At 44.4% G+C, this 14,064-nt stretch overlaps 1 protein-coding gene across 2 annotated transcripts in view; it reads right to left on the bottom strand.

Annotated features, from left to right (window-relative positions):
• Positions 1-14,064, bottom strand: part of ERBIN (erbb2 interacting protein) — a 128,568-nt gene that overhangs the window by 28,820 nt on the left and 85,684 nt on the right. For both annotated transcript variants that reach the window (XM_060235900.1, XM_060235899.1), the window contains exons 19-21: positions 13,364-13,478; positions 8,768-8,951; positions 5,719-7,252 (exon numbers count right to left, since the gene is read on the bottom strand). In XM_060235900.1, the coding sequence (XP_060091883.1) occupies positions 5,719-7,252; positions 8,768-8,951; positions 13,364-13,478 (1,833 nt within the window). The remainder of the gene's footprint in view (positions 1-5,718; positions 7,253-8,767; positions 8,952-13,363; positions 13,479-14,064) is intronic.

Genomic DNA, 14,064 nt, shown 5'->3' on the forward strand with positions numbered 1-14,064 from the left:
AGTTCCAGAGAGGCCTGAACGCGAGCGTACTGGATTGAGTCCTCCAACAGGCTTGCCCTACTACGCTGGTAGGGTGGGTGCAACTAGCCAGTAAGGTAAAGACTAATATGAAAAGAGTGGCTCTCCAGCGTCAACAGCAGCAAGAGGGTAAGGGGGACGCGAGTCTCGGCCGGGGGCAAAACCTGATGGGCGGAAAGCCAACCAAGCCGGGGGGACCGCCAAACCAACTACCTCTCAACGTTGCTTTCGGTGCGGTGACTCCAACCACATGCCGGCCAACTGCCCAGAGCAGCCTCGAGGCCCCCACTCTTCCCCTGAAGACCAGTGCACCCAAGGTGAAAAAGGCGGAGGGATGAGCGAAGGAATCAGCGAAGAGCAGCGCAGCGTCAGCAGCTCCTCGGGAAGAGAAGATTATCGTGATGGACAGTTGGTTGAGGACGCCTGGGAAGATGAATCGGTGGGAAACGAGAGCGACCTGCACTAAGAGGTGCCGAGCAGCAGGTTGTGGAACTAACAGCGCCGCTGAGGGTGAGAATTACTGGGACTTTGTTTTTCATCCCACTGACCTTACTGAACCCCAATCTAAAGCAATTCATACATGCCCAAGCCCTACTAGATTCTGGGTGCATCAGAGACATAATCACACCTAAATTAGTAGAAGCTCTTGGACTCCCTACGAGTCCGCTACTGCACCCCATACAATTTGAGCAGATGGATGGGACTGTAATGAGAGGGGAGCCATGTATGGAGCAGAACCAAGGGGTGCCAATGGGAATAGAAGACCACTTGGATACAGAAATTTTTGTGGTGGCCCTGTCTTTGTCATTTGACATTGTCTTGGGAGTGGGATGGTTGGCCAAACATGAACCCAATATCAAATGGGGAGATCAAATTATAGACTTTAGAGATGGAAGGTGCAAGTCCCACCACTGGAATGTGGAGTGGGGACCGGAACCACCACCCTTAAATGAAAAGCTATGCCTCACCACAGAAGAGGTGAAGTCAATTCCCCATGAATATAGAGACTTAAAACAAGTGTTCAGTGAAGAGGAAGCTAACAAACTCCCCCCGCATCGAGATACTGACTGTGCAATAGAACTGATTCCGGGGCAGAGCCTTCTGCAGGCGAAACTATACTGAATTGCGCAAAGCTCCTAGAAAAGAACTTAAAGCGGGGGTTCATAAGACCAGCTAGGGCCCCCCCACGCTGCCCCCGTACTTTTTAGAAAGAAGAAAAACAGGGGGCTCAGACTTTGTACAGATTTTAGGGGGATCAATGCAATTTCAACCTCAAATGTGTACCCCATTCCCTTAATAAAGGATCTACTGAGCACCATGTCGGAGTGAAAGATTTTCACCAAACTGGATCTGAGAGATGCTTACTTCCAAGTGCGCATAAAGGAGGGGGATGAATGGAAATGGCGTTTAACATGCTGATGGGACAATTTGAATATTTAGCCATGCCATTCGGGCTACAGGGGGCCCCAGGAGTTTTCATGAACTTTATCGAGGTGTTACGAAAGAAGGGTAGTGGTGTACCTGGACAATATAATTATTTATTCAAATGACCTCTCCTCCCACGTGAAGTTAGTGAGGGAAGTGTTAATGACCCTCTAGGAAAATCAACTGTATGCGAAAATATCCAAGTGTGAGTTCCACCAAACGGAATTGGACTATCTAGGTTACCGAGTATCTGGGAGGGGCTTGGCAATGGACCCCACAAAGATACAAGCCGTTCTAGACTGGAAACCCCCGAGGACACGTAGACAACTCCAATCCATCAGGTTCGCAAAATTTTATCATAATTTTAAACAGGGGTTCGCCCACACTATGCTCCCCCTTGACGGACCTTCTCAAGACGAAAGGAAAAGGTACCGAGGCCAAGCGGCCAGGAGCCAAGTTAAATTGGACAATGGACTGTCAAAACACATTCAACAAGCTAAAGAGATTGTTAACTAGCAATCCCATATTAATTCACCCCAATGAATTAAAACCCTTGTGGTTCAATGTGACGCCAGCGACCTTGCTGTGGGGGCAATTTTCATGCAACCAGATGAGGGGAGGGCCCTAAAACCATGTGCCTACATCTCGATGAAATTCTCCCAAGAGCAGAGGAATCGGTCGGTGTGGGACAAAGAGGCGTTTGCAGTAACTTTCGCCCTAAAGACTTGGAGGTCTTGGTTGAAAGGGGCGAGGGTTCCCTTTGAAATATGGACTGAACACAAGAACCTAGAAGCCCTAACTGGGCGTAGGAAACTGACCCCGAGAAACAGATTCGGTGGGCAGGATTCTTTGCTAAATTCGATTTTAAGTTAAAGCACATCCCGGGATCTAAGAACTTTCTAGCTGATGCACTGTCTCGACTCCCTCAGCACAATAGTCAAAAAGAGGAGGTGATCGATTCGCTCATCCCCCCCAGTCAACTGGGGGGGGAGTAACCACGCGTTCACAAGCTAAACGAGAAAATTAGAGGAAAAATGGGGAGGGAGAGAAGTTGATTTCTGAGGTGGAAAAAGAAGGAGATGCCATACCTGAGGGGGTAAAGAAAGGTGAAGGGGGCTTCTGGTACAAAGACAGTAAACTTTATGTTCCAGAGAGCCTCCAAAAAGAAGTGCTCCAATTTTGTCACGACAGCAAACTATCTGGGCACTTTGGTTATGTTAAAACCCTGCATTTAGTAAATAGGCAATTTTGGTGGCCGTTTATGAAAAAGGACATTTCTAACTATGTTGCCTCGTGCCCAATATGTCTAATGGCTAAAAGAAGAGGGGGGAAACCCCCAGGGTTATTACAGCCTTTGGAAACAGCAACCAGGCCATGGGCAGTAGTCTCATTGGATTTTATTGTCGAGCTTCCCCCTTCGCAAGGAAAGACTAATTCTTGTAGTAGTGGACACGTTCTCTAAGCAAGCCCACTTCATTCCTTGCTTGCAAATACCCATGGCTAAAAAACTGGCTCAGTTGTTCTTTCAACATGTGGTGAAACTACACTTGTTCCTGGATATGTTAATTAGTGACAGAGGAGTACAGTTCATTGACAACTTCTGGCAGGCGTTTTGCAAATTGACTGGAATTGAGCAGGGACCAAGTTCTGCGTATCACCCCCAGACCAACGGACAGATGGAAAGGGTAAACGCCCTATTGCAGCAGTATCTGAGGTGTTTGTAAACTATCAGCAGTCAAATTGAGTAGACCTACTCCCATTTGCTGAGTATGGATACAATAACAGCATACATAGCTCCACCAAATCATCCCCCTTCTTGGTAGTGAATGGGTACGAAGGAAAACCATTCCCACAACTACCAGGGGGAGTGGTACCAGAAGTACCCTCAACTTTTGAATAATGGTGGGGAAAGCTGGGAAAGGTTTGGACTAATATCCAGGAAAATTTGGAATTAGTCAAAGAGACTTACAAAAAACATTGCGATAAGCATCATTCACCCACTTTGGATTTTAAAGTGGGAGATACAGTGTTCCTGTCTACCAAGAACTTGCCTCTACCGCAACCTTCTAAAAAACTGGCATACAAGTTCTTGGGACCATTTCGTATTAAACGTGTGATCAATAAAGTGACTGTAGAATTCGAATTACCTAAACTGTTTAGCAAGATACATCCCATCTTTCATTGCAGTTTACTTCGGAAGGATCCTGGAGCCAAGTTTTGGCACCCCCGACCCCAAGTTCCAGAGCCTATTCCGGTGGGGGATCACCATGAAGTAAAAGAGATTTTTAGATACTAAGCTGAAGCGGGGTGTATTGTATTTTCTGATTAGATGGAAATATTTTTCTGTAGCCCATGACGAATGGGTAATTAGTTCAAATGTAAGAGAGCCAGATCTGATTAAACAATTTTATGCTAAACATCCTACAAAACCCCGGAGAGGAGCTTAGGGGGGCAGTATGTCAAGCATGCATATTTCTGTAACATAATGGTTCCTTCGACAAGGAACAGGTCGCCCATCCTTTACTGCTCCCCCTTCCTTTACAACATTTGAGCAAGTAATAAATCCATCTGGCTCAAGGATGTTTATGCTACAGCCTGGCTGTTACTACTTTGATGCCACCTTTCCCCCACGTTCACACAGACAGTCTTATCTGAGCTAAGAGAAGTGTGAGAAAGGGAGATGTTTTTAATAGCCTAAATTCCTTAGCAATAAAAGAGATAGTATGCAGCAACCTTTGAACCCGTGACTCAAGCTGCATCTGAGCCCGCTAAGGTGGGGAGGGCGGGATAGAAATAAAATTTATTATTATTATTATTATTATTATCTGTATGATACCCTTTGAAGTCATCCTATATAGCAACTGTGTAACACTGTGTATGTCATTACTTCCAAGGCATGTGTCCTTGGTAAAGCTTCTGAGTTTCTTAAATAAAGCAACTTTTGATTCAACAACAAAAGTTCGATTATTGGGAAATATTGATGCTTGACACTCACTATGGTAATTCATGTCAAAGCCTGCTGACTTCTTCAAGAGAACAAAACAGGTACATTCTCTCTAATATACACATCAGCACCCCCAATAGTCCGTTTCATCAGCATGTCATGTAAGGAACTGTTTATATGTTGGGAACCTCCAAAGGAGGGAAAATCCCATCCATATAACCTCCATAGCCTCTACTTCCTCCCCATGGTTGGCTCCCAAAACACCCTCCACCAATCCCTCACCCCCATTAATCACTTCTGCCAACTGCCATTGGATCCACTTTCCCTACCTCTATGCTTCCTCCACTTCCACTCCCTTCCTTTCATTACAATCCTGCTCTGCTTCCCCTCCAGCTTGTTTGCTCCGCTTTTGCTAACTACTGTTGTTTTCTTCTTCTCACCCCCACAGCCACTCCCTTCCCTGATTCCTGCCTCTCAGCCCATCTCACTGCAGTGCAGTTACCATCTCATCAGATGCTTGGGAAAGGTCTCCACACCATCCTCCAGATTCACTACATGAGACATTTATCTTATATTGTTGTTTGGGGTTTCCTCAAAAATACCACCCAGTGAAGTCATCTCATGGCACATCATAGCTGTCAAAATTCCCAGGTTTTTTAATACCATTACATTTTTTAAAACTTTAGATTTTTCTGTACATCTGGAAGCGGTTTTGTTGTTAGGATTTAACCCCAGACGTCTTTGTTGTGAGAATTTTTTTTATCCCCATGGTAGTGCCACAGTTAGCAATTAGTTGTACAGATATTCACAGCCAAGCTTAGATGGTTTTTCTGATGGATGTCACCTGCATATTTACAGTAATATTTGGACAACATTCAAATGACACTACTAAATTTTACATGGCAAGTTTGCACAGCTTTCTGAGAGGGTTGGCACTTAAATAAGAATACTCTACTATCCCTCACAGAAATTATCATTAGACACAATACCACACAAGCATGTTACGATGCTGCTGGAGTGATATGGGATCCAGCTCTGAATTGGAATTCTGATGGGTTATTAATGAAATCTTAATATAAGAAATCACTGCAACTCAGATTTCACATTTACTAAACTTTACAGCAGACTACTTTTACAGAGCCTTTAGAAACTAACTATTGTAAACATTGGAATTTTTATATTGTCAGTTACTGTGTAGCTGAATACATCCAAATGCATCACATTATAAAAACTTCCACGCATACAGTATTGAAACTGCAGAACATGCATCATTTAAAATGGTGGGATGGCTCACTTTTATAGAATGAACAGAAAATATCCATTTTCCTTACCTTTTCTAACTTTTTGGCCTCAATGTGTCGCAGCACCTGTTCTCTCCAGTCATGAGGGACTTTATTTTTTCCTGGAGCATCTAACAGAGAGTGTTCAGAATTAACTCTTGGGTTTGTTCTTTTAGAGGGGCTAGTCCTTGAATAATTGAAGTCACTAACTGACATAGTTCTCTCTGGTACTTCATTTGCTGAGGGGCGAGCACTCTGAGGTCGGGGTACATTTGGACCATCAACACTATAGGTTCTTGCAGAAAGTGGTCTTTGTGGTCCTCCTGACATTATGGGTGGGACTCTTCCCATCGAATGCAAATCCCTGTATGTTAAATAATCCCCTTCAGAAATCTGAGGACGCCTAGGAGGTCCAGTATCACCAATGTTCATGGAAGCAGTCGAAGATACGCTGCTCTGCCGCTGAAGGGTATTTCTGGTTGCCCCTGAAAGAAGTCTGTCATTTGGTGAAACAGCCCACATTTCCACATGTCTCCCACCCATTCTTGGATGCATATTATATGCAGCACTTGCTCTAACATTATTATGGTTAGAAAAATTCATGTTGGCAGAGTATTTCACAGAACTGCAACCTTCTACAGTATCTGACCTTGGTAAGCGTTGAGGGTGCAAGCTACTTTGTTCAATGAGAGAATTCTGCTTTTGGGGCCACAAACTGTCTTTGGCTGCCATACTGCTGCTGTACTGAATGTTATACTGAGGATTACTGGGTGGTTGTGAAGTATTTGTCCCTTGCCCTCTTATTACATTAGTACCTTCAGGATTATGATTTGAATCAAACTTGAAAACTGTTTTTGTACATATTAGATCAGATGATGATGATGAAGATCCAGGAAATACTTGCAATGGCTGGTCACAGAGAAGGGTAGCTGACTTGCTACGGACAATGTTTTTTCCATCTGGAACTGCAGGTGCTGATTTCACCATCGGACTCAGCTGCTGTGATCCATTGTCGTTGATAATATCATAGATTTTCAAAGCACCCATTTCCATGTTAGTTATGCTATGAGATTTCACAACTGGTCCACTCCGCTGCGGGGACAAATCTTCAGTGCTCTTTGAGAGACACATTTCCGAAGATGAATCTGTGTCAAGTGTAGCACTTCTCTTCAGTTCTGATTTCCCTGCAGAGTGAGGTACTTCTTCAGAATGCCCATTGACATTATTTAGAGGGTACAGATAAGATTTTTTTTCATTTTCCATGTGCTCTCTCTCTTCTTTAAAGTTGTTGTTTAAAAAGCCCTTAATAGATGCTATTTCCTCTGTTTTTATTCGATCCACATTTGATTGCATGCCTTCCTCACTAGCCAGCTTGCAGATATTCATGCTCATTCGCTGAAATTTGTGACTTTCATCAGCGCTGCTCAGTTCAACACCTTTCTCTAATAAAGCTAATCTCTCTTCAATGCTTAATGTAAATTCACTAAAATTGGTAACTTTGTCTTGGACAACCAGTTTTGTTTCTGCTGTGACATTTATTTCACCTCCATTTTGTAACAGGCTATTGGAATTTTCATCTTCTTGCCTGAAATCAAAAATATTGCTTAATTCAAGAGCGCAAGACTAACTTTCTTATACAACTTTTGGCAGGCTTATGCTTATTTAAATTATTCTGCACCATCTGACCATTAATTTAAAGTTTCAGAATCCAAGAAAAACTCCGTGAAAATGGAAACAGCGAAGCAAATGAGAACATAGCAGTGGAAGGCTGCAATCTGCAAGCTACCTGTCAGCTGTATAACATGATGCATGGGGTGGAGAGAGTTGACAAACAGAAATTTTTCTTCTCCCAAAATGCTAGAACACAAAAGTATGCAATGAAACTGATGGGCAACAGATTCAGGACAAGCAAAAGGAAATACTTCTTTATACAAAGAGGGATTAAAATGTGGGATTTGCTGCCAGAGGATGTAGTGATGGCCACAGGAATAAACAACTTTAAAAGGAGGTTAGATTCATGGATGATAGGTCTATGAGCAGCTACTAACCATAGTGATTAAGGGACAGTAAGCCTCTGAATTCCAGTGCCATGGGACAACATCAACGGAAAGTCTCAGCCTTTTATGCCCTGCTGTTGGCTCTCCAAAGGAACTGGTTGACCACTAAGTGAGATAGGTGCTGGACTAGATGGACCAGCAGGGCTCTTATGTTCTTATAACAATGTTAGCATTGCGAGAGAGAAAATTTAGCCTCTTAAATTCAGCTGCTTCTTCAGCCATATGTCAAGCAAAGAAGAAAGCAAAAGCCTTCCTTCCTGTATAATTGAAGTAAACCCATTGCCATCTTAGCCAAGAACAATATCTTCCAAATTCTATTTACTTCCATGCTCACTGCAATTCTGCTACCCTCACTATGGAGTAAGAGACTATCCCTCCAATTCCCCCTCCCTCATTCAAAGCTGCTGGGGGGCAATCAGGGGAATAAAATTCTAAAAAAATTTAAATTTAAGGGGAGGGACGGTGGCTCAGTGGTAGAGCATCTGCTTGGGAAGCAGAAGGTCCCAGGTTCAATCCCTGGCATCTCCAAAAAAAGGTCCCGGCAAATAGGTGTGAAAAACCTCAGCTTGAGACCCTGGAGAGCCGCTGCCAGTCTGAGAAGACAATACTGACTTTGATGGACCAAAGGTCTGATTCAGTATAAGGCAGCTTCATATGTTCATAAAGATCCTGGTTACCTTACAGGCCCATAAAGTTGGATAAGTAATAGGATTGGCTTTCATATGATGTTTGGGTTTGGTATGGCTGGTATGAATGAGAACCAATGGGAACATTTATCTGAAGGCTACTGGTGCTTTCTTGATGTAATTTTGGACACAATGGGTTCTTCTCATTCAAGAAAGCCCTTCTTGGGACAATAGGGCAAACCACATCAGAAGCCACTTCGAGTAAACTGTAACTGGCTTCAGAAATGCAATATGGGAACTCCTCTTTGTTTTAGAAATTTGACTGTGAAATTGTAATATCCACTTTGAAACAAATTTCAACTTAGCAATAACACTCAATATTCCAAATATAGTTTTTAGTAAGAAAATTTCCCAAACCTTATTTTGGAAGTGATGGGCATGTTTCTTTCTTTTTCTGGAGAGCACAGTGATGCTTCATGGCTGCTGTCAGTATGTAGAGAAACTGAATCAGACACCCGAGAAGGAGAGGAGCAATTGCTGTTGTTCTGGTTGCTGTTGTGGGTAGGTTCATCTGACAATGAATCTACATCTTTACCGTCATCTGAAAAAATGCAACTCAATTTAGCACATGCACACAGTTAGCCCACAGAAATACATCATACTAATTTAAGAAAGCATAATTTTCATATTTTGTTGAATATACATAAGCAAATTGTTTGTGAAACTCAATTTCAGACTTAAGAAGCTTTATTTTAAGTTTGCCCTGGATAAAAGAAAACTTTCCTACTACTAAGGTAAATGGACTTCTTAGGTATGCATCAGTGCTATTCATTTTCCTAAAAGCCAGCTACAAATTATATTGTTTGTTTCACAGTCTGCAAGATTTTGCTTGTTTTTAATACACATATATGAAGGAAACAAGATGTTTCAGTTTTCAGTTTCAGTTTATTTCAATTTATATCCCGCCCTTCCCGCCAAGGAGGCTCAGGGCGGCTTACAACATATAAAATCTAGCATAAAGTTTGGCTTTAAAAATACATTAATTTACAACAATTTAAAAAACTAAAATAATAAAACATATAGAACAGAGATCTGCCGAGATGCTACACTACAACCTTCCATGAAGTTTCAATGTCAGTTAGTTATAAGCCAGCCGGAAGAGGGCTGTCTTACAGGCCCTGCGGAACTGCCCAAGGTCCCACAGGGCCCGCACCTCTTCAGGCAGCTGGTTCCACCAGCAAGACGCTGTTACTGAAAAGGCCCTGTCCCTGGTGGATTTCAGACGGGCCTCCTTTGGCCCGGGGATTACAAGCAGGTTTTGAGAACCCGATCTCAGTACTCTCTGGGGAACATGTGGGGAGAGACGGTCCCTAAGGTAGGCAGGTTCTAGGCCATATAGGGCTTTAAAGGTAATAACCAGCACCTTGTACCGGACTCGGTATATTATTGGCAGCCAGTGCAGGTCCCGAAGCCCCAGCTGAATGTGCTCCCGTCTTGGGAGCCCTAATAACAGCCGGGCAGCGGCATTCTGCACTAACTGTAACTTCCGGGTTTGGCACAGGGGCAGCCCCATGTAGAGGGCATTACAGTAGTCCAACCTCGAGGTGACTATGGCATGAATCACCGTTGCTAGATCGTCGTGCTCCAGGAAAGGGGCCAACTGCCTCGCCCGCCTAAGATGAAAAAATGCGGACTTGGCAGTGGCTGCTATTTGAACCTCCATTGTTAGGGAAGGCTCCAATAGAACCCCCAAACTTTTGACCTTGTGCACCGCTGTCAATGGCACCCCATCAAAAAACTGGCAGAGGGATTTCCCCTCCCAGGCCACGACGACCCAAGCAAAGGACCTCTGTCTTCGCCAGATTCAGCTTCAATCCACTCAGCTTGAGCCACCTAGCCACTGCCTGTAACGCCCGGTCCAAGTTTTCTGGGGCACAGGCAGGCCAGCCGTCCATAAGTAGATAGAGGTGGGTGTCATCAGCGTACTGATGACAACCCAACCCATACCTTCGGGCAATCTGGGCAAGGGGACGCATATAGATGTTAAACAACATCGGGGAAAGGACCGCCCCTTGAGGCACTCCGCAATCAAGTGTGTGTCTCCGGGACAGTTCACCCCCAATCGCCACCCTTTGTCCCCGACCATCCAGGAAAGAGGAAAGCCATTGTAAGGCCAGCCCCTGAATCCCCGCATCAGCGAGGCGGCAAGCCAGCAACCGATGGTCAACTGTATCGAATGCTGCCAAAAGGTCTAACAACATCAGTACCGCCGAGCCGCCTCAATCCAGATGCCGTTGAAGGTCATTCACCAGGGCAACCAGCACTGTCTCTGTCCCATGGCCCAGGCGAAAACCAGACTGATGGGGATCAAGAACGGAAGCATCCTCCAGGAAACTCTATAGCTGCAATGCCACTGCCCTCTCGATAAGTTTGCCCAAAAAGGGCAAATTCGAGACCGGCCGGTAATGCGCCAATTCGGCTGGGTCTAACATTGTTTTTTTCAAGAGGGGACGGACCACCGCCTCTTTAAGCGATAATGGAAAATGCCCTTCTGTTAGGGATCTATTTATGATATCCCGCATAGGATATCTAAGCTCCCTCTGGCAGGTTTTAATAAGCCAGGAGGGGTACGGGTCCAGATTGCAAGTTGTTGGGCGTGCAGATAAGAGGATCCTGTCAACTTCCTCCAGGCTAAGAGCACCGAAGCCATCCAGAACATCCAGAATCTGAAGACAGGCACGGAGCCTCGGGTTTGCTAACTGTCTCTAATATGGCAGGGAAGTCGCAGCGGAGCGACACAATTTTATCCGCAAAAAAGTTCGCAAAAGCCTCACAGCCAATTTCCAATTCATTAGAATTTGGTCTGCCTTGTGGCAGTGTTGTAAGGGTCCAAATTGTGTTGAACAACTGTGCCGGGCGCGAAATTGCAGATGCAATCTTAGCCGCAAAGTATATTTTCTTTGCGGCTTTGACTGCCATCTCATAGGACTTCATAAACTCTCTATAAGATGTTCTAGTTGCTTCGTCTCAAGTACACCGCCATTGCCTCTCTAGTCGTCTGAATCCCTGTTTTAATTGCCGCAACTCCTGGTTATACCAAGGTGTCAGCTTTAAACGAGGGAGCAGAGGACGCCTAGGTGCGATCTCATCGATGGCTCTGCAGAGCCTATCATTCCAGGACTCCACCAGGTCATCTAAGGAATCGCCAGGAGGCCAGGGATCCTGCAGTGCCGTCAGGAACCGTTCTGGGTCCATCAGGCTCCGCGGGCGAGCTAAAATATGCTCGCCGCCTAAACAGGCTTGAGGTGGGACATCCACACGAGCCTTGAGGGCATAGTGATCCAACCATGGCATTGCTATAGCAGTAAAATCGTTCACTGAAACTCCCGCCGCGAAGACCAAGTCTAACATGTGCCCCACCTGGTGAGTGGGCGTTGTAACAATTTGGGAGAGTCTTAGTGTCGCCATGGAAGACACCAGGTCCATCACCTGATTGGAAGTCGCGTCATCAGCATGAACACTGAAGTCACCCAGGATCAAAAGCCTTGGGTGCTCCAATGCCCAGCCTGTTGCGGCCTCCATCAGGGATGGTAAGGCGCTAGCCAGTGCATTAGGCGGTCGGTACACCAGCCAGATCGCCAACCTCTCCCCAACGTCCCACGCCAAACCGGCACATTCAATGCCCTTGATCTCCGGGGCTGGGAGAGCCCGGAAGGAGTAAGCCTCTCGTATGAATAGTGCCACCCCTCCCCCCCCCCCCCGGCCGCTAGTCCGTGACTGGTGAAAGACCGAGTATCCTGGGGGGGCCATCTGGGAGAGAGCTACGGTCTCCCCATCGCGCACCCAGGTCTCGGTCACGCATGCCAGGTCCATGTCCTGCTCAAGCAGGAATTCCCAAAGGGTGGAGGTCTTATTATTAATGGACCTGGCATTACGTAACACCAGTGACGGAGGCGCGTATGTAAAATGTGTCTGCAAAGTTATAATTCTGCTATTTTATGAAAAAGAAATTTGACAAATTACTGTGTTCTAAGTCAAATGGAAAAACCTTTATGAATGCAGTGAACCAGAATAAAAATGAACAAATTATGTATTGCCTTAGTAGCACAGTAATGTTACAACATTTAAGCAGAGAAAATAAAATAACTTTTAAAAATATAAAGCTGCATTTTTATTAGTGAATTTCAGTCTACTGATTATTTGTGTGCCCCACCCCCACCCCAGAGCTCTGGCAGAATACCTACTCAGCTGTCTCCATTTTATCCTCACAAGAACCCTGTGGAATAGAGTGAGCAAGAGTGATTGACTCAAGGTCACCCAGTAAACATAGTATCAAGAGGCATTTGAACCCAGGTCTCCCTGTCCTTGTCCACAATTGAGCACCCATTTTGTTGATCCTGGGGACACTTTTGAACAGAGAATGTGTACTATTTCAAAATAGCTGCCTTGGGGGGGCAGAATCACAAAATGTTGGTAAGTTGCAAGTCAAATAGCCTTCCACAATGAAAGCAGCTGCTTATGAATGGGTGCTCTCTGCAGACACAAAAGTGCTGTCTTACTGGGTTTCAGTAAGGTGCACGAAAGCCAGAATTAACTTGTTGGTTTGGGAAAGACATGCTTTGTCAAGAAGCAAGTGGTTGCCAGGAAAATGATAGTCATGAGCCATGGTGCCCATAGACACCACACTGGAGATTACTGCTCTAACCGCTACAACCAGCTTTCTGTGGTGCCTGGGTCTGAATAAACATACAAAGGATTGCAAAGCATCCTAATATTACAATGACTTCTTTGACTATGTTTCCACCAATAAATCATATGAAATATGCTCAATCAACCAAGAAGTCCATGCCCCAGCTCAAAAACACCAGTCCTGAAAACTTCTATATGTGTGCTATAAAATGCTCAGAAAACTTGTCAAATAGTTTAAGCCAAACTTTTTAGCTGCTACCAAGGGTTACAACTTTTGGTTGATTAATGAAAGTTTCTATCAATGGTAGCCTTGTTTCTGCCAACCTTTTTTGCTGCTACCAAGGGCTACCACTTTTGGTTGATTAATGGAAGTTTCTATCAATGGCGGCCTCATTTCTGCTATCTTCATTTCTTCATCAGAGGAGAGGTCTTCTGACTCCTGTCAAAGGACAGAGAGAAAAAATGGTATACGTTTATAGATGCTAGCCAAAATGAAAACTATTATCCTAAGTGACCTTTAAGAATGTCTAAGCATTTCTGGGCACACAGTACAGTTTCTCCATTTTGTTTTGTGAGTTCAGCATTGAGGTTGCTTCAGAAAAGAAAAGTACAGCTTTAATGGAAAGGTTCAGTCAGAAGGCTGGGTGTCAGAAAACTGCTATATACCAAGGACTCACCCCCTTTCTCCCTCTCCTCTTTTGGATCAACAGAAAAAAAGCACCAACAGAAAAAAGAAAAAGCAGTACCAATATCCATCCTATATACATGGTTCCTTTTGATGTAGCAACTTGTAGTTCCATTTCTAACATTTGGCATATTATTGTAATACCTCTAAGAAATTTATATTTTCGGATTCTATAACAATACAAAATAGTATGATTGATGTGCTAAATTACACACAAAGGATTCCCCATCCTTAAGATAGTGAAGTATCAGAAGAGAATACATTTTAATTTCCCTCAATTTACCACCAGCTTCTTGCCCTGAACACTTCTTTTCCAGAAATTTGCTGTCAAATAGTGACT

The sequence above is a fragment of the Heteronotia binoei genome, chromosome 4, assembly GCF_032191835.1.
Source record: "Heteronotia binoei isolate CCM8104 ecotype False Entrance Well chromosome 4, APGP_CSIRO_Hbin_v1, whole genome shotgun sequence".
NCBI lineage: Eukaryota > Metazoa > Chordata > Lepidosauria > Squamata > Gekkonidae > Heteronotia > Heteronotia binoei.